Source organism: Aphis gossypii, chromosome 2 (assembly GCF_020184175.1).
Source record: "Aphis gossypii isolate Hap1 chromosome 2, ASM2018417v2, whole genome shotgun sequence".
NCBI lineage: Eukaryota > Metazoa > Arthropoda > Insecta > Hemiptera > Aphididae > Aphis > Aphis gossypii.
In genome coordinates, this window is record NC_065531.1 from 48,725,208 (window position 1) to 48,750,728 (window position 25,521).

The 25,521-nt window shown below is 25.0% G+C and overlaps 3 protein-coding genes across 5 annotated transcripts; 2 read left to right on the forward strand and 1 right to left on the reverse strand.

The window, feature by feature from the left end:
- Positions 1 to 685: 685 nt before the first annotated feature.
- LOC114120414 (MOB-like protein phocein) lies at positions 686 to 3,505 on the forward strand. Its single transcript, XM_027982308.2, has 5 exons — positions 686 to 961; positions 1,021 to 1,184; positions 1,245 to 1,454; positions 2,397 to 2,508; positions 2,621 to 3,505. Exons 1-5 carry the CDS (start codon positions 899 to 901, stop codon positions 2,768 to 2,770), a joined length of 699 nt encoding a protein of 232 aa, XP_027838109.2. The 5' UTR covers positions 686 to 898; the 3' UTR covers positions 2,771 to 3,505.
- On the reverse strand, positions 2,119 to 24,497 carry LOC114120415 (ribonuclease P protein subunit p25). Its single transcript, XM_027982309.2, has 5 exons — positions 24,224 to 24,497; positions 13,844 to 13,901; positions 3,537 to 3,813; positions 3,054 to 3,173; positions 2,119 to 2,868 (listed from the first exon to the last, which is right to left on the reverse strand). Coding segments are annotated over exons 2-5 (510 nt in total). The 5' UTR covers positions 13,845 to 13,901; positions 24,224 to 24,497; the 3' UTR covers positions 2,119 to 2,756.
- On the forward strand, positions 9,848 to 20,575 carry LOC114120413 (tyrosine decarboxylase). Of its 3 annotated transcripts, none has more exons than XM_027982305.2 (12): positions 9,848 to 10,144; positions 13,486 to 13,700; positions 13,946 to 14,059; positions 14,117 to 14,296; positions 14,364 to 14,600; positions 14,657 to 15,051; positions 15,127 to 15,268; positions 15,352 to 15,523; positions 15,963 to 16,039; positions 18,474 to 18,706; positions 19,068 to 19,148; positions 19,213 to 20,575. In XM_027982305.2, the coding sequence occupies exons 2-12, from the start codon at positions 13,500 to 13,502 to the stop codon at positions 19,367 to 19,369; spliced, it is 1,989 nt and encodes a 662-aa protein (XP_027838106.2). In that variant the 5' UTR covers positions 9,848 to 10,144; positions 13,486 to 13,499; the 3' UTR covers positions 19,370 to 20,575. The 3 variants fall into 3 exon arrangements, with proteins under 3 accessions (XP_027838106.2, XP_027838107.2, XP_050055954.1); XM_027982306.2 differs by lacking the exon at positions 9,848 to 10,144 and adding an exon at positions 10,590 to 10,681; XM_050199997.1 differs by lacking the exon at positions 9,848 to 10,144 and adding an exon at positions 10,616 to 10,749.
- Positions 24,498 to 25,521: the final 1,024 nt, after the last annotated feature.

Genomic DNA, 25,521 nt, shown 5'->3' on the forward strand with positions numbered 1-25,521 from the left:
TGAAATTATATTATATTACCTAATGCTATTAATGCTTAAATGTAATATTTAAATTATTCAAACTTTTTTTTTGAATATTACCACGAAAGATAGAACAAAAAAAAATTCTATACATTTTAAATTATTTACCATGAGCCGTAGACTACGGTGAAGGAAGTGCTCGCAGTGCACAATTTGAGAACCGCTGATTTAAATATTATTATTCCTAGAGACATCACACTTTTACGTACCCATATAAGTATATAACGAATTTTACTACATATCTATAATACGCTTACGCTACGTTTTATAATACATTAATCTATTGGTTATTAGCATAAATAAACTGTTCAACTGTTAAACAATTAGTCGTTAGAACAAATATATTTTGATTTTTGAAATGAATAAACGTCGAAGCAAATATTTATCTAAACAAAATAAACGTTTGTTTATTAAATTCAATTTAAGTAAATTGATTTTGGAACTACTATTTTGTAGAAAAAAAAGTTAATGATTCATTGATTCAACAGAAAATGAATTGAATAAGATTAAAATATTAAATCTAGATATTATTCTTTGATCTAAGCACTTTCTAATAATTGTGTATTTTTTGTGTGATACCTATAATTTTTTAAGGTATAATTTTTTTTATCAATATTAATACGTTATCATTTCCGTATGTTTGATATTGATAGTGATAGCGTATTGATTGTCGGCCGAAGAATGGTGTTTTCTATTTTTTTGTAAAAGTGTTATTAAACTGGTTATTGCCTTTAGCCCTTCGGATAATATTTTATACTTGAATATTATTAGTTATATGTTTGAATTCTATTACGATTTTATAATGAAATAGTGTTTGTTCGTTGTATATATGAAAACTGAAAAGATAGTTCGATTATACAATAATTAATCACAGAAAATGAAGATGGCTGAATCTGTGAAGAAATTATTAAAACGAAATAAACCAGGAACTAAAGCTAGTGTGAGTCCTATTTTGTTTTTTAAAATTTGCGTTACTAAAATTTGAACATTGTTTTGTAGTGTTTCCGTAAATGGCCCGATGAGCCGTTTGAAGAGATGGAAAGTACATTAGCTGTTCAAGAGTTTATCCAGCAACAAATACGTATAGATCCAAGTAATATTGATGTCATATTGACGCCGCCAGATTCTCAAGAAGAAGGAGTTTGGAAATACGAACATTTAAGGTGACAAATAATTTCTTTTCTCTTATTAACGTTTTTAATGCTGGTTGATTGCATTTGTAGGCAGTTTTGTATGGAGTTAAATGGATTAGCGGTCGAATTACAAGCTGAATGTTTACCTGATACATGTAGCCAAATGACATCAACTGAACAATGGATATTTTTATGTGCTGCACATAAAACTCCTAAGGAATGTCCAGCTATTGATTATACTCGCCATACTTTAGATGGCGCAGCTTGTTTATTAAACAGTAACAAATATTTTCCTAGCAGGTACAACTTATACATATATTATTATGCATTTTATTCCAAACTACTAATTATGCTCTATTATCACTTATTAATTGAACCATGCGATTAGCTATTAATGTCCAAGTTAATTTTTTTTTAAATTTTTACTGTATAGGTTAGGTTACTCCTTTAGGTTTACACCTTTTACCTAAAGTTTTTTTATAATCATATTTGCTAATAGTGTTTATTTATCAAATATTATTTTGTTATTGTATTTTTTACATTTAAATTAATATCATGTTATACATATGTTAAAACGTATGTAGGCACCTATTTATTTTGTCTATACTAATATAGCTCACCCAACTTCTATATTTATAGAAGAATATAATTATTTGAATTGAAAGAAGATCTCAAAATTGTTCTTCCTTTGCTCCTCTTATTAACATTCAGGTTTTATTAAAAAGGAAAAATATTTGATGAATTTTCTAGTTTCTATGTTTTAAATGATTATTGATATTGAATATATATCCACAGATTAAATTTACTAGTTACTTTCTAAAAGTTTTTGTTCATTAATTATTTTTATAGTATAGTTTTTGTTTGGTCAACTTAGTTTTCTTATATTACTCCAATTGTTAATTAAAACAATAATAATTTTTCTGAGGAAACTACTAAATAAACTCGTTAAAAGAAAGAAACACAATTAGATATATTGAAATTTTATTTTCAAGTATCGGCTTACATTAAAATATTTTACTTAAATATATGATAAAATACATTTTGCTACATATAAGTTATAAAGATTTGTACTTTAGTATACTGTTATAATATAAATAAAAGCTACCAATGATAGTTTTTTTTTTTACAACCTTGTATGTTATAATATAATAGTACATAAGTTTTATTTTAATGTTTAAAACTAAAAATCAACAGTTAATTAATTAATAAAATATAAAATTTTAAAAGTATTATTTATTTTAGGGTTAATATTAAGGAATCATCGGTGGCGAAATTGGGATCTGTTTGTCGACGAGTATATAGGATATTTTCCCATGCATACTACCATCATCAAAACATTTATAATAAATTTGAGGTAAAGTATTCAAAATATAAAATTATTATTTCATTAAAAGTAGTTACAAATACAATATGTATCAATAATTATGTAATAGATTATAATTGTGTAAAATGATAAAATATTACAGAATGAAACATACTTATGCCAGAGGTTTACAAAATTTGTGATCAAATACAGCTTAATGGCAAAAGAAAACCTGATTGTGCCTATGCCTGATGCAATTATGCAAGGTATACGAACTGAAGAAGATGGAACAACTTCAATTAAAGAGCCATAATTTTACTCTCCTTAGTACCGCGGTAATCATTCTTTTCAAATGTTTTGCGAGGCACTGGTCTACTAACATGATCTGATACTTTGTCAGCTCCCTGGTATCTAAAATTAAAATATTTTAATTAATTAATTTTAGACATACAATTAAAATTAAGCATTTAACTAGGAAAATTAGGAAACATTACAATATATATATATTTTTTTTTTAACTTCTAATTTTTTTTTTATTAGGTCAGTTAGACAATTAACCAATAACTATTTATTATATTAGATTATTGTAAGCTTACCCAGGTAAATTAGGATGAAGATGGTTTTTGGATAAAAGAATATGGATTGAAGGTAATCTTCTTGTAGTAATTGATTGAGAGACTTTACCATCAATCATCTCATCCTTAATCATTCTTACACTGTAAGTAAAACAAAATATTACTATTTATAAAATGTCTCTCAAAGCAAATTACCTACATTTTAACTTTAAAACAATAATATGTATTTATAAATTTACTATTAAAGTGTAAACGTTTAGTACACTAATCAATTAAATTTTTTTTAATTTTAATATTTTGTAGTATTATAGTATTTATTTTGTAATGGTGCCATACCACAATTTACAGTAAAAATTCAATTTATAATTATATTTATAAAACAATTACATTACTTTGATTTTTAATTTGTATACATAGAAAAGAATACTTATAAGTTATAACAATAAACATGATTATTTATCTTGTACCGTTTATCTAAAATATTTTACTGAAGTTGTTACTTACTTTCTATATCCAATACCAGTGACTTGTTTAAGCTCGGGCATCTGTCGTTTCAATATTTCTGCACATGTTACAGCCTTGTTAACTGATGGACCACTGGCACTACATACTAGATGATTAGAGTGTTCAAAACTTTTTATTGCAAAACCAAGCATGTTTCGGATTTTGGAATGGTTATTAACTTTTAAATGTTCAAAATTGTCTGGTAAATTGTCAATTGTAATCAAGGAACGTGTCCAACGTTCTTCTTGGTATACACATTTAGGTTTCAGAGTTTCCACTGTAAAATACAAGTATCATAATTTATATTTTAAAATATTTTTATATTTATAGAGTTTAAAGTATAATAGCTGGGATACTTCTTTAATCATGTTCTTCATTGCTTTTGTACCATTAAATACTAAATATTATGCTTATTGTAAACAATATTAATTATAGATTGTATATTTCAAAATAAAAACATTTAATAGAAGTAAAAATATTAAATAACATAAAAATAGTAATAAAATATTGTTAAGATGATGTCAGTGCAATATTTGTTTTCTCTCTCAGACCCATGCACAACATAGAAACTCTTCGATTTTTGAGTAATCTTAGAGTAAAATAACTTATTATAAAAATTATAGAGTATAATATTTTTGAGGGTCTGATATCAGTTTTATATTTTATTGGTATTTAATTTTATATTCGACTTTAGAAATGAAAAAAAAAAAATTTAATTTAAATGATGTTTAAACTTTTTTGAGACTATATCAATATAAATAGATAAGTCATATCCTTAAAAGTATTATTCTCTAACGTTTTTGTAATTGGGTGATTTTACTCTAAGATTACTCAAAAACATAAATAATAATTCTCTGTAAATGCGTTTTGTTTAAGTTGCATATGGTCCAGAGAGAAAACAAACAGTGCGCTGACATCCTCTTAAGTTGAACAGTTTGTAGTGATTTTGAGGATATTTCTGATTTATAGTGAATATAGAGTACAGTAGTCTGATAGCTCTAACTTAAATCCATAAGTAATTAACAATTTTTGTTGGATTATTGATATTTAAAGTATTTTATAACAAATTGCAGGTTATTTCCTCCGAAACAAGGTAATTCATAAAGTATAAATTATATTATAAAAATTAAATATAAGTAAATTAAAACATTTAAGTATTCACAGTAATTTATGATATAATTCTTATTTCTTTATAGTGTTTATACATACCGGTCAGAGTCGGATTAACTTATTTTAACTTGTTATATCCAATCTAGTTAGAAAAATACATTAATATGTAGGTATTAAATGTCAAATAGTATTTAAAATATTATTTGATTGGTAAAATATTGAAACCAATGATGTGCCAAAAGTTTTCAATCTAGCTCAGACCACAGTTAGATATATACTATATTTTAGTTTCTGGGTAAATTAAATCAGAGGTGCCATTTGAGTTTTTTGCTTTATCATAATTAATAAATGTATTTTATTCAGTGGTACAGAGGTATATGTATGTGATTAAAGGGTTATCTATTTAATATTTTAATGGCCCAAAATTATTATTTCTTGTTATTTAAAATATTTTTTTTTTTCAAAAACTAACCTATTAATATGTTACATTGAAAATGAATGTTATTAAATAATTAATACTATTATTCAAGTTAAGGTAAAATTTAATTATAATTGCATAAATACTATGGTATATATTCTAATTTATACTTTCTATTTTTCATTTTAAAAAACTAATTCACTGCTTTGTACAAATTTATTTTGTTGGAGGACACTAGTATTTTTTTTTTTTTTTTTATAGTTTTTATGATCATTACTTATAACTAATTATTTTGACAATTTTTATCTTATAGGTATAGGTACTCGAATATTATAATATGTATCATGGTTTATATATTTCGCGATAAGCTAATAAAATACAGGGAAAAAAAATAGGGGTACTAATGTATACCCTGTCACTTCTCTCCTAAATGTCGCATCTGAATTATATAGGTCTATAGTTTGAAATAGATAAATGTAGTAAGAACCATGGCTTAAATCAAAAAAAATATATGTGATTTACCAATATAGGAAATTTAAACGGTAAAAACAATTGAGCGTTTAACGTTATAAATAATTAAAACGTTATGAATAATTTAGCGTTTTACGTTTTCATTGGTGTTGACCAAAATTATTTTTGGATGTGGCACTGTGGCAGGTCATACAGGTTCCGTGCCTACAATATCTGAAGTAATTTCTAAGAAAGCATATTTATAAATTATAATTGGTTATATGTATTTTTTATTGGTTGATAAATTTATTTCTATTTAAAACATCCTTTTATATTTATTTTGATTACTTAGAAATTAATAATGTCACAGTTTTACAAAAAATAACTATGTTCTAAACATATTTTACTGATAGCTTTAAATATGTTTCTCTAACAATTTCTTTTGTGTTTCAACTGTTAATTATTTTCTGTTTTATTATTCGATATTAATTTTAATCGTTTTTCGTTTTTGTTTCGTTATCCGTTATTTGTTTTCAATCGTTTATCGCTTACCAATATGTTATGTGGTATCGATTTCAATCATTTTTTGAATAGTTTAACGTTATACTCATAAAGTTATAAAAAACGTTTTGCCCTGGTAAGAACACATTAAGTTTAATGTGAAAAAAGAATTTTGTTCTATTGTTAAATTGAATTTTTAGTATTTAAAAGTAGGTACTTACCTATATTTACTTGACTTGAGAAATTAAATTTAGTATAGATACAAGACAAAAAAATATTAATTTATTTTTAATAAGTTTTTTAGTGCTTAAATAGGTTAATACTTATATACAAATAAGTGCCTACTCACTATTCAGTACTCATGGGCAATTTAAATATACCTAAGCAACAATTATTGGGAGAAACTAAAATTTCTTTTAAATATTGCATGGGTATACAGTGATTACAGTATGATATATTAAATGAAGTACTCAACTGTTTGAATATAACTATTGTCTATTTGCAATGGCTTTTGAATTAATCAACAACTCGTTGAAAAAAGAAAAGTTCACTCTATTTTCAATAAATTATAATACCTATATGTTTTCAAAACAGTATAATTTATTGTAATCTAGAAAAGAGCATAAACTATAAAGTTTCAATATTACTGAGACAGTAAGTTATAAAAATTGTTTTTTTCTTTCCATAAGATAATAAAGTGCATAAATGCATTCAAATTACAGTCTAACATTATGGTATTATTATAATATACTAGTCTATAAAAAATTCAAGTATGAAAACAGAACAAGAAATTGCATTTGTCAAAAATAATACAAATATAGAGCAATTATACAAATCGTAAATTTAATTTCAAATTTTTCATCATATTTTAATCGTAAAAATATTAAATACTAGCAGGTATAGGATTTATTATTATTTGTGATGTATTTGTTATAACTAAATTTTTTTGGTATTTATATTTACCAATTTTAATAATAATAATAATCTTTAATAATTTAAATATAAAAAATATAATAAATTTATAATATTTCAATTATTTTATATTTAGCAACATTAAAAAAAAACTTTATGTATTTTCAACCAACAATAATAATAATTAATAATTACCCATGGAAACCATTCACAATTTAATAAAAAAATTTCAAAATCCCCGTTTTCACACCTAAATGTGGCGTTCTAAAACGAATATAATGGACAATACGCTCTTCTTCTCGACGAAAAGAATGTATTAAAAAAAAAAAAAAAAATTGAATCAATTAAATATCTTTTGAGAAATATGGTCACGATGATCCCACTATCTTCATTTTATTATATAGATTTTTGGAATTCGAATAAGATATTATGTAAGAGAGTAGTGGTCTTGGACTGGTGCTTTTGTTGAACTACTGTAAAATAAAAAATTAAAAATTTAACACAGAACGTGTGTTCAACTTCTAATTTAGATATTATTCGATCTTCGAGAGAAACTATCAATAGTTTATACACCACACATGAGTATTTTTATAGCATATTATATTTTTTCTAGTAGGATATATAAATCGAGCATATAGGTAGAACGTTTAGTATCTATTGTTATCTAATAAATCACGCACAGATATAGGTACCTAACATAATGTAAACGTTGATAGATTTTTTTACAGAATTTGTGCTCAAGCTATAGAAGTATAGATATGAAACGATAATACAGTTGAGCGCGCAGGCGACACAAATCTCACAAGCATGTGAACGAGAATCAATAGTTTAAGGGCTCCCCGTCACTCGACCAGGTTTATTATGGCCACGGAACTTTTATGAGATAAAATGAAGAGCATTCCAGAGCAATCGTCGCATAGTCAACATTCCATCCACGACCGACTACTAATAAAATATACCGATTATAATTTTCAAGTCTAACTTCAGACTTCTCGAAAAGCACATTTGGATAGGGAGATTTGAAAAAATGAATTCTAATATCATTGTTTCGTAGCAACAGACTATTACAGATTCACATATATAAGGCAGTTTATATTATGGCGCGGAACCTTAAGTATTATGTTAATAGAATATGACGATTTTAATGATTTTTTTGTATGCGTTTCCTTATTTTTCGTGGTGTAAACATTGTAAGCGTCATATTATTAGAAAACGTTGATGGAAATTCCTTCACGATTTTCCCAATGAACCTTGACCTATATGGCTGAATATATATATGCAGGCACCACACACACCCACACACCGAATTAATCGTCATGGATCTTTCTGTTAGTAGCATTTTTTAGGACTATAATAGATGAAGGGATGTGACGAAAATATTGGGGTTACTAAAACACAGTAACTAACTAACTTCAACGACAAATACTAACGATTAAAGTTTCCGTGTGTAATTTAAATAAATAATAATAAACTATAATATTTCTTATTATTCGAATCGGATAAGTATATAACAAATTATATTTGTTCCGACTTATTGCATGGATTGGAAAACACATACATAGAATATAGGAGAGCAAAATGTATAAGCTAAGCACTTAAGTTTTCATAGGTTTTCAATATAATTTGAAAATAAAAAGTGCCAAGGGGACGGGAGACGGTCCTATAAGAAAGAATAGGTAAATCATTAATTCGATAAATCGTCATACATATAATATCGATCTGATTGGGGTGTCTAATTCATAAATAATTATCATTATTCATTATACAACATTATAGATACGGATGTACGTAATAAACAATTAGTTTAAGTATGTTTTCATATTTACTAAAGAAGATGGAGTAAAAATAACAGAACCTAAAAACTTAGAACATACATTGGGTACATCTACACACCAACTATAATCGTGATGCCGATTAAAATAATGCCTGTAAACAACTTTGGTGTTTAACCTGCAGAGTTTGATGTCAACTTGCAGAGTTATTTAAATTGATATCTGGGTATGATTGAATACATTAGTCTTGTAATAGATTCTCTAATATTCTTTATTCTTATCGAAAAGCACATAAATTCACTAACAAGATATGCAACAACGAGTAACTATATAACTGTTCAACATTTCCTGCCATGTAATACATCCATCATACAGAGCGAGACAGGACCTTAATTTCCTTAGAACACTCTCATATAATATACACGTACTATATCTGTGGTCGGGCGAATGGAAAACGGCTAAAATACTTAACAGAAAAGTGAAGTTTCTCGGGAGTTAATTCGCTGTGAAAACTTGGGCACGAGTTTTCTACAACCCTAGCGACAACAAACTTCCACGGAGACACGGTGTCCATTGTATGCATCTAATATTGACGGTTATGTAATTATGTGATATTGTATTTGATTGGTGATTGTTACGGAGACAAGGGATAGTTTCAGTTGGCGCAAAAATCGCCGAAAATATTGGTTAGCTGATAATATTTAATATTAATTATAAATCATACACACGGTTAATAAAAATAAAAACCCGAATGGTTGAATGATTTACGTACATACAATTTGAATAGGTAAACGCTTTTTTTTAGTTACCTATTCAATACGGTTAGTTTGTTTTTATTTATCTTTGGTTAGACGAAATAAAATATAAATCACAATTTTATTTTAGTTACGTGAAGTTGTTTTCATTTCTTAAATAGAATACCTACTTAGTGCGTCGTATAAAATGTCTCAAATTTTATATTAACATCATTAAAATTATTCGTAGTATATAGGAAGGAATAAAACAACATAATATTAAAGTTTATACAAACTTAAATTAATGTAGTATGTTTATCTTTTTAAATTTAAATATTATTAAGTGTTTTGATGAAAAAACAGATAAAATTATTAAAAGCACTTGCACTACATAATAGATACTTCATTATTTTAGAAGTTTGTGCAATCTATCTTGAGACAATATATTGACATTAATCGTATTATTTATATTAAACTACCTTATTACCAACCGATAAAAAAACATACATTAAATAATAGTTTTTATCAATTTTTATAAAATTGGCACATTAGGTAATAAAATAATTAGATATTTATAAACGGTGTATACTATTCATTTTGGATTTAAATGTTGGCCGCTAGTTTCACGCTACAGGCAGTCGTTTCGAGAGCCTTCCACAACTGTTCTATACCTCTAGCAGTTAGGACGCGTCGCATTCGAAGTATATCACAGTAAGTACACCCTCTCAGACATATTATGATATATTCGTATACAAATATAAAATTGATGATTAAATATTAAATATTTATTTTATATATTATATATACTTACATTAATATTTATTTTTTAAGCAAATTACAAAAAACACAAAATTATCTGTTTTAAAAAAAAATTCTTTTGTTTTAAAAATATTTATCGGGAAAAAAACCCACATTTTATACGAATATTGTTTTAAATAATTGATTAAGAATTTTTATACATTTTTGTACATTATAATAATAGGCGTATACATATATTACATTATGATATATAGTCTGTAAGTATCAGAACAAAAATAAAAATAAATTAGTGATTAGAGAAATTATGTAGTTCATTAAAATATGATTTATAAACTGCGAAATATGATAAAATTAAAATTCCACACTTCTATGATATTATTTTAAATAGTTAATAAAAGAATAATAAAAAATAGTTTTAAATTATGTAACAAGATGGAAAATAATGCACGTTTTCTGTGTGAAATGGTGTACATGTTGGAAATATTAAAAGTAGGTAATATCTAAAACTAACAGTGTTTTACATAAAATTTTATAAGAACTTTAAGAAAAAACCTATAGTAAGTACATTTACCATTCAAGTTGTTGTTTTTATATGTATTTGATTTGTGAGTGGGAAAGTCGACCAGTGGTGACACCATAGAGTTTAGAAGTTGGCGTCTAAACTGGATACTTGCACGTAAATTTTGCACTAACAATATTTAAATTATAATAAATATAAAAACGCGCACAAAAAAAAAATCGAAGGGAGGAGCTCATAAAAAATTTATAATAATTAATATTACATATATTTTATTACTTGTACATAAAATCCATTTAAATAAATATAACATAGTCCAACAATTAGTCATAATATCATAAGAGAATAGAGATAAGTTAAGTATTATTTTATGTAGGGCTTATTATAATATATTTAAGTACAAAATCTCACTTTTGTGATAATCTGGTAAATCTATTTATAACCTCTTCTATGCTTATAACATAGTTTCGGTATGTGTTAAAAAGAGCCAATCCAGTAAGTCTATGTCTAACTTGTCTCATATTGTTTCGTAAATATGTCTTGATTTTTTTGTAAAGTTGAGAACGATTGTTAAGCTGTGGTAGTTTTAACAGGTAATGTGGTTAATATTTGTAAAATATTGCATATGTTTGGAAAAAAAAATCAAATAAAATTTCAGATAATATACCTAATAAATATCGTACTTGGGTGGTCTTTTTCTGATATATTTTTCTATTTAGCTGTACATATATTAAATATTTTAAATTCTGCGTTAAAAGTCTAATAATGCGATAAAATATCTTTATAAAAAAGCACGGCTTCTTGCAAATCTATTAAGTCGGTATTATTATTTAAAAACTTTGAAATAAGTGATTGTAATTTGGAAATCACAAGATAGTGATCAGTAAATATATTTTTTTAGTTGTCAAATAAAATAAGCCAGAAAAAGCAAAAATATGCATCTTTTAATTTTGTTTGCCGCAGAATCGGCTGCAGTATTAATACGCGTAATTTGGCGATGTACAAATCTTGGTACTTCAATAATTTCTTCAATTATTGAAGCTTTTGAATAAGAAAATATTTTTTAAAACTCTTCAACGGCATTATTTCGAATTTCTTAGAATATCCAACAAAATCTGCCACCCGTGCATATAGCAGTATGATAAATTTACACTAATTTTTTGTAATGCAATCGACAATGGCAAAGTTAAAGAAAAAACTACTGTACAGTCAATATCGTAAACGACACACATAATCAAATATTAAACACAGACTAAATAAATGTTTCTGATTTTCTGTACGTTATAGATAGTTAAGTAATAGTACAGTGTATTATCTTACTTATATTTACCTATATTATTAAAAAAAAAAAAACTAAAAAACTAAAATAAAATAACTTAAAATCGTAATTTGTTGTTATCACATCAATATTATATCGACGAAACTAATCCAGATAAACAGTCACCAACCCATTTTGTTGAAATTATCAATGATTTATATAAATAAATTACACAATTATTAATTTTGGATTGGTGGGTGGGGTGGGGTAGGGTGGGGTTGAACTCTCCTCTCTTATACGTGCCTGAATAAGTGCAAATGTGGAACTATACATGATAAATTATTAGTACATATCCTTATAGTTTCTATCTAAAACTTATCACTATTGTTAATTTTAAGCACGAGTATTAAGAATTAGTATAAAACAATTAAATAAATAATAAATAATTATAACAAATGTAATATATAATTATAGAATATATTATCTTGCTTAAGACCTTATACAAATCACTTAAATTAATTTAAAAATCTAGAAATTATCTTTAATTATGTTTTAAAAATTAAATATTAATATTTTATTTGAATAGATAAAAATTAAAAATTATTTATATTGTTAAAAAATTTAGTAGGTAGATATTTTTGGTAAAAAAAAAATTAAGTGAACTCATTGTACTAAATATAATATTTATTTTTATATAACTAGTACCTACCTAGATAATAGAAGTATTATTTAATTTATTTAAAAATCCAAACCATATTAGACCCACTATACAGGGACTTATACAATTTCAGCGATCCGAGTAAAGAATATTCAGATATTTTGCTATACTTAATATTTAATATATTGCATAGATAAATACGATATTAAATAGTCTATTAAAACAAAACAATAAAATAATATCAATGTATATCTACATGAAAAAGATTTAAATTCAAAAATTAAATTGTGAAAACAATATAATTTAATAAGCACTAGGTACAAATATAAAGTGATTTTTTTAAAAATATATAATGATGTCATTGTTATGTGGGTATGGCTCAATAGTTTAATAAATAATTTTTACTGTATTTTCATTGGCTTGCAAATTCTATATGAAATACATTAATTATTTGAAGGAAATTTTCTAAAAGCCCAATTATTGCAGTGATTTTAATGATTTCATATCGATTATTTTCCGATATAAATTAATTTGATTTATTCATTACAAGTTTTGTTAACAATTGGTACTACTTAAACTTGTCAAATAAAGCAATATTAATTAAAATATAGGTACCCTTAAATTTTCAGAAAAACATCTCTTTAATAAATAAGAAATGAAAAAATTGAACAAATATAAAAAGGTGAAAATCTGTTGTTGACTTGCAGTGGTTTCGTCAATCTAATATTTCCTTCATGCACATGACAACATAGAATATTATCATTCTCCGAGAGAAATCAATTAGCCTGACATCCTTAACGAAATCAAATGCATTTGAATAATAATAAAAGTGTTGATTAAATGTTTTATTTAATTTAAAGGAAATATTTATAAAATGGATACGGAACAATTTCGTAAGCATGGCAAAGAGATGGTGGACTATATTTGTGAATATTTAGAAACAATAAAACAAAGAAGAGTGACACCAACAGTAAACCCTGGTTGGTTAAAAAATCAAATCCCACTAGAAGCACCTGTACATCCGGAGGCATTTGATGCAATAATGAAAGACGTTGAAAACATTATTATGCCAGGAGTAAAATATTTATATATATTATAATTAATGCCTATCATTGGACGTGAATTATTTTTAAAGAATAATTCTATGATTTAAATAGAATTAAATATTTTTAATACAATTAAAATCTCAATAAAAATTGCACATTAATATAAACTTACTTTTCAATATCTTATCAGCTTTATGTTTTCAAATTCAAACACAAGTACAGTTTCAAACCTGTAACAGAAACATAAAACATTTTTAATTTATGTGTTTACTAGGTGACTCATTGGCAACATCCCAGATTTCATGCTTATTTTCCCTCTGGTAATTCATTCCCTTCAATTTTAGCAGACATGTTATCTGATGCTATAGCATGTATTGGTTTTTCATGGGTAAGTAACCAACAAAATACAATTTTTTTTTTAAATAATACATTTTAATTTATAAAGGCTGCAAGTCCTTCATGCACTGAATTGGAAACTATAGTTTTGGATTGGCTCGGTAAAGCCATAGGATTACCAGAAGAGTTTTTAACATTTTCAGAAGAAGCGTCAAAAACTATTAGTTCTGCGAGACAAGGTGATAGTGAAACTGAAATACACAACGGGAAAGGCGGTGGAGTACTTCAGGTAAGAGATTAAAACAATACAATTTAATCAGCCATAAAAATATACTACAAACACAATTTTTTTTCAGGGTTCAGCAAGTGAGTGTATATTTGTTTGTATGCTAGCAGCTCGAGCTCAAGCAATTAAACGATTACGAAAACTTCATCCATTTATCGAAGAGGGTGTTCTACTATCAAAACTGATGGCTTACTGTTCTAAAGAATCTCATTCCTGTGTGGAAAAAGGGGCTATGATGGCATTCGTTAAATTACGTATACTCGAGCCTGATGAAAATAACAGTTTAAGAGGAGCTACGTTAAGACAAGTTAGTTAGTCATATAATAATTAAGTTAAATATATATGAAATAACGCATGTTGTAGGTGATGGAACAAGACGAGGCAATGGGATTGATACCATTTTTTGTTTCCACTACATTAGGAACTACGTCATGTTGTTCATTTGACAATATACCCGAAATTGGTCTAGTATGTCAGCAATTTGAAACTGTTTGGTTACACGTTGATGCTGCTTATGCAGGAAGTGCATTCATATGTCCGGAGTTTCGGTCTCTAATGAATGGAATACAATATGCCGACTCTTTTAACCTCAACACAAATAAGTGGTTGTTAACAAATTTTGATTGTTCATGTCTTTGGGTAAAAGATCGGTTTAAATTAACTTGTGCTTTGGTGGTCGATCCTCTCTATTTGCAACATGGTTATGCTGGTGCTGTAGATTATAGACATTGGGGTATACCATTGAGTAGACGTTTCAGGTATGTTTAAAATAGTATAATACGATTTGTATTTTACGTATAAGAGTATCGATTAGTTTGAACACACAAATTTAGATCACTGAAGCTTTGGTTTGTGCTACGCACATACGGAATTTCCGGACTTCAGAAATATATTAGACACCATTGTCAACTAGCAAAACGATTTGAAAGATTAGTCAAAAGCGATAATAAGTTCGAAGTCTTAAATGATGTGAAGGTAAATAATTATTTACATACATAAAATTCAATATTTTACCATTACATTAAATTATCTTTTTTTTTTCATTGGAAAAAAAATAGATGGGGTTAGTTTGTTTCCGCTTGAAAGACGATCCTACCAATAAACTAAATAAAAAGCTCTTAGAAACCATTAACGAATCAGGAAAACTTCACATGGTGCCATCATTAGTACACGACAAGTATGTCATCAGGTTTTGTGTAGTTGCAGAGCACGCTACAGAAGATGATATTGGTAATATAAAACAAAGATATAATATTTAAATTAAACAATAAACAGTAAAGTAACATTTAAAAATTTTTTCTACATTTTTACTTTTTAGTGTAAACTGTTTTAATTTTTTTTTTCTATGGCTTTATACTATTAATATTATGAACCATAATAGTTATTTTTTAAAAATAACAAATTGGTACTAAAAAAAAATAATTTTTATGGTTTTTAGTTAAAATTGAATAATAGTTTTATTCTCATAAGAATTTTTTGAAGCATATTATTTACATTTTTAAATATTTTGTATAATTAATTGAAAAGTATACACGAAAAATAGTTTTGTTCTTTTCTTCTCTCGTCATAATAACTTAACTTTTTAAATAATAAAAAAACGATACTTCATTAATGTAATTGTAGTTTATACTTGGGACTTAAGGTTTAACTAACATTTATTGAAATCTAGATTACGCCTGGAAAATTATTAAAGAAACAGCAGTAACAGTCGTATACAACGAACAAGAACTCACAGAAAAACGAGAAGTTAGTAAATATAGTTTATCTGAATATGTGCATTGTATAAATAGGTAAAAAATTAAAAATAGTTTGTCTGTTATAGACACGTTTTCTATGTACGTTGTACATAATATACTTATATTTGTGTACAACACAAATATTTTAGATTATGAGAGGAGCGATGAATATGTATTGATTTTACAGTGATGAAAATCGTGTTTTTATTTAATTTTATGGTATTTTAATTTTAACGTATTAAGCTAGAATTTAATACAAGATTAATCATGTTTTTAAATATTGGAATTAAAAAAAAATATATATTTATATATCTGGTAAAACAATATCTGTTTTAAAATATTTAGACTAATTTTGAGCTATTACGGCGATTTTAAATTTTCTAATTTGTTTAGTTTTTTTTCTATAAACGTTGATAAACATTTTATGCTCAGACAAAATATTTGTAAAACAAGATTCATTGTAAGTTGTATATTTCGTAGAAATTAAAAAATAAGTGGCATAGGTAACTTTTTTAAAATCAATTAAAGTCAGATTTTGATAAAAATGAAGTAAAAATTTTGAAAAAATTAAATATTTAAACAAAAAAAATCACAATTTTAGTTATTTTTTACAGTTCAAAAAATATCATTTACAGGAACTAAAATTTTTCGTCCAAATATAGATTACTATATTTACTATAAATACATTTATATTTTATCATCTTATTTCATTTTTGAGCATAAACATTATAAGCGTTAAAAATTTTGTGTGGATGTTAAAATATTATATTTTTTAATAGTTAAAATTAGAGTTATGGATTAATCGTATACAATTAGCAAAAAATGCATGTTAAGTATAGAAAGAAATAAAAATAAAGAAAGTAAATAACTGTTCTAGCTTTTACACAGTATATGTTGAATTTACTTCATTATATTAAGAAAGTCATTGTAATATAAGTGTTTAATTTGAGCAAAAATGGTTTATGAGCCTTTATTAGGTAGTTACCTAGTAAGTATATTCAACATCAAATGTCAAAAAAAAAAAAAATGGCGTTTTAAACATTTTGTGTTTCTACGACTGGTAATTTTTAATTATAACAAAAATCTAAAATTATTTTTTTTTTTTGATTATAAATCGTTATTTTACACGTGAATATTTTATTTCGTAAAAATGTAAAGTTAAGATCAATTTTTTTTAATAGGCCAACCTTCAACTTCTTTTATAATTATTAAAAGTCAAACTTATGGAAAATCTTGTATTACATTTTAAATTTTTAGCTACTTATACAACATTTTTTATAAGTTTTAACTATAAAATAATTTACAAACATTTATGATTTTGACAATTTTTGACAATATTTGAACTTTAAACGCTAAAAAATTGTGCCTATGTATTCTTATAATTCTTGAATAACTATAAGACTAACTCATAAAGAACTTTGTATTCAATTTTCAAGTATTTTGACTCAGTAAAAAAAATGTTATCGACATTTATAAAAAAATAGAATATTTCAAATGCCTATAAATAGCTTTAAAATAAGCGAACTATTTTGAAAATTAAATTACATAAAAAAATTGTCAAGTATTTAAAAAAATCGTCTGTGGATGAATCGTTATCGTTATTCGATTTTGTAAAAATTTAAAATTCACGCGCTCATAATATTTTTTTCTATATTGAGTTTTCTCTACAGTTATTTAAAGAAAAACTTATGGAAAACTAAATATTAGGTTTATATTAAACATTTTATGAATTTTCAACTACAAAATTACTTGTACATTTTCATGACCATTGTTGACATAATATTTCGTAAAAATTTGAACTTTAAACGCTTATAAAATTTTTTTTCAACTACAATAAGAACAACTTACAAGTAACCGTATATGCAATTTTCAAGTTTTTTTGGGATTCTAAAATTTTTTATCGACATTTAAAAAAATATATACTTGGAAAAATCGAAAATTTCAGTTGCCTATAAATTGTTTAAAAAAGCTAGAATATTTTGAAAAATTTACCATGTATACACCACCTCAGAGACGTTTAAAACGCGGTCATCCACACGATCTTATTAGTAAATTAGGTATTATACAATACATTATTATATATTATATTTTTTCACCTTTAAAACAATAGTACATCACATTATATTTTTAATGTCTAACCAATCTTAAGTATTACTTACTATTGTTTATTATTATCATGTTCAAATCGCCAAAAATTACCATTAGGCTAATGGTAGCTACTAGGTGGCTAATTAAGAATGTCTTATTAAAAAAAAATCAATACATTCATCTATAAAAAGAAGAATAACTAACTTTGGCTAAAATTACAAAATAAAAGTTTCATATATTAACTTATTGTTATATAATTGTGTTCATTTATTTTTTATCTCTTCTCCCCCTTACACATTTGATTATGAATAATTACAAATTAATTGTTCTTTAATAATTTATTAAATGTGAAACAGGAGCAAGTGGATGAAGTGTTTGAGTTATCAGAGCGTAAAAAGAAGGATGATTTGGCCTATAGGAGATCATTCTTTGTTCGAATGGTTAGTGATCCAAAAATTTATAATCCAATAATTGCCCGATCATCCCCTGGATCTCGTAGACATACTCATTTAAGCTCAATGGATGATGATATCCATGATCCATTATCTATAGCTACAAGTGATACAGAAGATACAATGACACAACCAGCGTAAGAAATTATAATATTGATAATATTCTATAAAAAATGATTGATAGTTGATGTACATGTAGTAAACTGTGAATAAAATCTAAAAATTTAAAAATAGTCGATTCTATGGAAGGATATGATTCTTTACTTATATTTTCAATAACATATGATGTATTTAAATATTTAAACTGCATAATCAGTGTAAATTATTTTATAACTTTACTCTACTTCACATATTTCATATATAAATGATTTTATAAATAAATTAGTCATAATAATTAGAGAAAATGTCAATGAATAAATGTAATGTTTCAAAATTAAGTAAAAATATTTATTTAACAACTATGAAATTAATTAAAATATTATATTGTTATACTTTTAGGAGTTCATGGATAAGTTGGCCATTAGCATTTTTATTTCAAGGAGTGTTTGATGATAAAGAAGGCAATGATGTTCCTGTAAGGTTAGTCATATAATACCTACATGTTTATAATATTAGAATTGAATAATTAAATATTTTAACATAGATTTAGACATTTAGCAACTAAAATGCACTTTAAATCAAAAAGCAAGTCACCAGAACACTTGGCCACAGAAGAAAACAAATCAAGGCGCAATTCTCCAGTATTTCCAAGGAAATCTAGTTATGTTAAAACTGATAACGAAAGTAACATGCAAAAATAAGAATTAACCAAAACATGAAAATAATTTTTGCTTGTGTTATTTTTCTAGCTTGTTAATAATTATAATTATTATAAATTCATGACCTCAAATGCATAAAATGAATCTAGACGCTTATATTAAAAAAGATTTACTGTTTAGCTAATATTTGTAAATGATTAAAAATAAAATTATATAATAGGATAAAAAAAAAACAATGAAATACATTAGTGGAAAATTTCCAAGTTTATAAATATATTGACATAATTTGTTTAGGAACTTAGAATAAATGGTGAGGAAAATTTAGAACTAAGACTAATTAAAAAAATATTAACATTACTTATCAATCAATAATTAAAAATGTTGATTTCTAATAGATAATTTAATATCATAATAACTTATATGCACATTTTTTATTATATATTGATTATTGAAAAAAAAAAAACAATCTATTGTACAAGGGAAATAGTCTCTATTAAATTTGTTACCTCACCGAAAAACAATAGTAAGGCTGTAACTATGAGAAGGTAGGGTCAAGGGTCTAAACCTTTAATTTTCTTTAAAACTTAGAATTATAAATGATTTTTTATTTAATGTATTGGATAATTAAATATTTAAAATTTGCTTTTATATATAATTAGTCAATTTATTAAAAAAAAAAAGTGCAATTGCATTAAATATTGATAATACTAAAAATGATAAGTAATAATATTTTTTAGGTAGCAAAATTATACTAGGCTCGGTATACCATTTATTGTTTTTATAATAAACGTATACCTATTCATTATGCATATTGTATAGTACAAAATATATACTAATATAAACAATAGTATAATCTAAATAATTATGGGGTACCTACATACAATTATTAAGATAAATAATAATATTAATATTAGATTTAAAAACAAATATTAAATACTTTTTTATTATTATTTACTCATAGTATTTTAAAAGCAACCATTATATAATAATTATTTATTTTCTAATCACATAAGGTGATATGGACACATTTCAACTGAATATATCATATTTAAATTCTTAAATACTAAGTAGATCATAAAAATGCCTGAGATATTAATTTATTTGTTGACTTTGTTGCCATAAAAAAAAAAATAAAAAAATAATCATAATATTTGAGGTCATGACATAATAACTTATACAATTTAATTTGTGATTAATTGACTTGCTTGTTGTATGAACAAAATAAATTATTAGTGTTGAACTATAAAATGTAGTTTTTTGTTGCAAATTCTATATATATATTATGTAAATACTTATGGTCGAGCTATGGTTTAATATTTTAAACATGTTAGGTAACTAGGTAATCAATGTATTTTCGGAACATGCTGCAATTATTATTCAATTGTACACTATAATAATCAGTAAATAATCATAAAAGTATTAAATTGTTTTAAAGTTTACAATTTATTGTAGACAATTTTTATTTGTATCAATAATACTTAGTATACATAATATCTGTTGTAAATAGTTAAAATCGATAGGTAGATAAAAAAGGTATTCTTTAGTTCTTTATTAAAGCTAATAAAATACATCAATCAATAATCTTTCAATTAGTCATCTACAACTGTATTATAAATACTGTTAATACACCATGGATTCTTGCTTAGAAAATCCATTACTACAAGTAGTATATATTTTTCTCATGTATTTCATATATTTTTGAGTGAATTGAAAATTACTCACAATTCGACACAATTATCACTAATTTTTTCCAATGCCTAACCCACTTATATCTGAATTACTTTTTATTTTTCGGGGACATTAAAATTTATTAAAATAAGTAATGCCTATCATATGACATAAAATTGACTCTTGCTGATTGTCAAAATGCATAAGATGAATTATACATAATCAGCTGTTTTGTCACCAAAATTGGATTAGAACTCAACTACTGGAGTTAGTATTTTTAAATAATTTCTTTTTCAGATTTATAGTACCCCTAATCATATCGAGTAAGTTACTTTAAAAAAGTAGCCAAGTCACATTATTAACTAAAAAGGAATTCAATTACTTGTTATTACGTACCAAAATACAAAACTAATATCTAGTATTACTTTCTAATTCAAAAGTAACTAGCAATAAAAACAATGAAAACATTTTAAACAAGTAATTTATGTACTTTAAAATTTTTCTTTATGTAATACCTATAGGTTAATATATCTTCAAAATGTTTGATACATAATCACAGTATTTTTTATTTTTACAGAATTTATAAAATAACTTGTTTAGTAAGTCTTGCATTACTGCAATAAATAAATAAGTTACCATAACGTAGCACAAAAAAGTAAATATAATACTAGAAAATATTGTCCCTAGTTCACTTTTATTTTCAGAGTGATATTCAATTCCAACAAGATCTTGAAATATACTATACTCATTTTATCTTTCTTTTAAACATCACACTAACGTTACCGTAAATAGAGCATTAAAAGTCTTGGATTTCATCAAATGTTACTGTCACCTACTGTTCACTTTTTAGATCTATTCTAGAGTATGGCATGGTTGTATGACATATTTTCTTTGTCAAAGGCCAACTTCATGTTGAACTTGTACTTGTACCATACACTTTTTGTAATTTCAATGACTTGATTACCCACCATGACTATTCACTTATCCAAAATGTCCTATATATTCAGTTTCTCTGTCTTCATAACACATTAAAACTGACTAGTTAGTTAAATCATTTAAAATTTAGATACTTTAGATCTAATTAGAACATTTTCAATTTACTCTACTTGCAACCAGCTTCTTTTTCTATCCAGTCACAATACTTTATACAAGCATAACTGCATGTTCAGAATTATGAACGATCTGTATTTTTGTATCTTTATATTATATGCTTACAGTGATAAGTGACTGATAGATTAAGTAGGTAGCTCACAGAGTTTCAGAATTTTTACTAGCCCAAAACATAGTTACTATTTTTTTCTAATATTTAACATTTACTGAAAATATTAACAAAAACATGTAATAAACTACTGTGTAATTGAATTTCACATAAAGATGAATTATCACTGACAACGATAGCTACCAAATTTAATATAGGAACTTAAGAATTCAGAAGATAATGCTGTGATGTACCGTGGGTTATATAATTTGCTATAATATACCAAAATAGACTGCCCTAAAATTTTGTCATGAATCTATTTTAATGTTCCTAATTGCACGTTATGTTCTACTACTACATTTCACATTCCAATGTATAAGAAAAACTTTTGATTTTTTGCAACATTACCATAGAATAAATAAAATTTAAACTATATAATTTATTCTGTGCCAATACACCAAATGTTAATGTTAAGAAATAAACTGAAAACATTTGATTTTTTTAAACCATTAACATCTATAAGTATTACTTAATATTAATTTGTATATTTGTATCTTCATACTTTATTTCTATAACTTAATTTGCATCTGTAGTCTATGCCCAGGTGCCCTTGAATACATAATTAAAAAATTTAAAACTAGTTACAATGAATTAGAATCATTAAGCTTAATACTTAATCCATCAAAATATAGTTCAGCCTACAAAGTTAATCTCAGTAAATTGATGGTTTATACAATCTTAAATACTTATATAGCTGTAGTATTAAGGTTTCAATTATACTATATTTCTTTATTTAATTGTAATTACTGTTTGGTGTTTATATTTCAATAAAAAATAATAATAAACATAATTTAGATATATAAAATATGCAATTATATTTCAAATAATGATCAAATGTCATTTTGTTGAAAATAAACATAATTTTTACCTTTAATATCATACAACTCCCAATAACTTATAGAAGACATTTGCTAAAAGTAATTCAAAATATTACTTTTACCTGATTATTTTGTAGTAGTTGAATTAAAACCAATAATATTAAAAACAGATTTCGAAGGTTGACATTGAAAAGTTTAATTTGTCAGATATCAAATACCACTTAATATTAATCCAATAAAGTGGAATTATTTAATAAGTTTCATAAAGTACAACATAAAAAACAGTATAGAGTAAGAACAGATGAATAAATGTAGATTAAAAACATGTTTGTATAACTGACTTGTACTATTTGGTATTAATCAAATTGATTTCAAAAACATTTTTCAAAATTCGAAATTAAATTTCATAACAATATTTAGGTATTCAGAACTACTTTTAATACATAATACATTTTGAAGTAATAAAACTGATTTCCAGTAGATTTATTAATAGTCAATAGTTATTAGTAGGGCTGAGATTTCAATGCCCTTAAAAAAATGCAAAATGACTTAAAAAACATAAAAAATGCATTTAAATTGTATTTATTATAGCATAAAAATTGAAATTTTTTTTTTATATATTATTTTTTACTTTTATAGTATTGTTACTTGTTTAGTTCTGGATGTACTAATTGGTTACTCATTCAGTAATATCGAAGAATAGCTATGATAAAATTGTTATGAACGATAACTTGTCATGCTAGATTTGTAATTTATTATTCGTACCATCAGCAGTTTACTGAAAGTCTTGTTAATCGCAACAATTTTCATTCATTATTCTAACAAATGGTGAAAAATGTTCTAAAAACTAAGAAAATGCACTAAAATCGTCAAAAATTGGAAAAAAAATTACTTTAAAATAATCAGCATCACCCAAAACACATTTTGTACTTAGGGACCAACAGTTCAAAACACCAGAAAAAAGATGCCTTTACATCAAAATCATAGCCATAGTTATTAGATGTAATATTTAAATTAAAATGTTTATATTATGCTTAAAATGTGTTATTGATGTCAACCACCATGATCATGTGATAATTTATTTATTGTTTTAAAGAATTATTTATAAAATGTTATAATGTAGTTAGAAAGCAGTAAAAGCAATACACTTACTTGTTTATCTTAATACACGGGACGTGTTATCTAAATCACACCTGTATGCGTTTGAAACAGATGTACAGATATATAAGTAAATAAAAAAGAATTCAAAAAATTAAACAATCAAAGTAGGTATATACCTAACTATAATATTATATCTATTATCTACAACAATTTTACTATGACTATTATCATAGTCTATTTCTTTATTGTCTATCTAAAACCTTCAAGTATTTAAAATTCAAAATTGTACTAATTTATATGACTAATATAGGTATAATGAATAAATGAAACTCTTTATATTTTATCATTAGCTTATGAAAATATGAAATACAAGACATAACCTCATTTTTTTGCGCGCTAATCTTACGGTATCAAGTGATAATTATTAACATAGTATTATCATGAACATAGATATTTTATAATTTATATTGTGGTTATCATCAATTTTATCAAAGACATTAGAAAATTTAAGCAAACCATCATAATTTAAATATTTAAATTTATACTTTAAATACCTAGGTATAAACTTTTTGCCTACTTTAAACTGTATCATAGGAGTACTCTATGAACTGTATAGTGTAAAGTGTAATAAGTAATTTATACCACAGAAACCCTATGGTTTATACGTCTTTATACCTATAAACTTTATAGGTCTCTGAAGAAAATAGTGAATTATAAAATAATAATTATATTTATGTCAAGTTGCACTAACAAATAACAATCGCTAAATATATTTTAATGATTAGTGAGCTACCTAATGATCCCTTTAACATGATTTAGTGACTTATGATTGATCTAATAAATTTTAACAATGAAGGTAAACTATTAAATGATTTAAATGTATACATTTTTTTCGTAAATCATTGGCGGATCCAGAAATGTTTCGCGAAGAAGGGTACAAAATTGTCTTTGTATCTACTAAGACTAAGTAGTCTTAATTGGAACAAGTAAAAATAACAAAAAGTAAGTTGGCTTCCAGGAATATATAAAAGTAAATATTGGATCAAAAAATATTTTCAAATAATTATTTTTAAATAAGTACTTGAAATATAATCTTATATTACTATTATATTAGTAAGTAGTATTGTAGTAAAGTAGTAAGTAGGTACCTACCAAAAAATACAAAAGATACAATAGCTTACAAAATAATGTCGTTGTATAAATTGTTATTTAGAAATTAAAAAAATCTTGTAAATTTACATAATTTACAATATAAATAAAAAGTAATAAAATTAGGCATTCGTGTAGCAGGTGATCTACTACCTCGTTTTAGGTGTATCAGGTGATCTATCGTATTATACTAGGTGTAG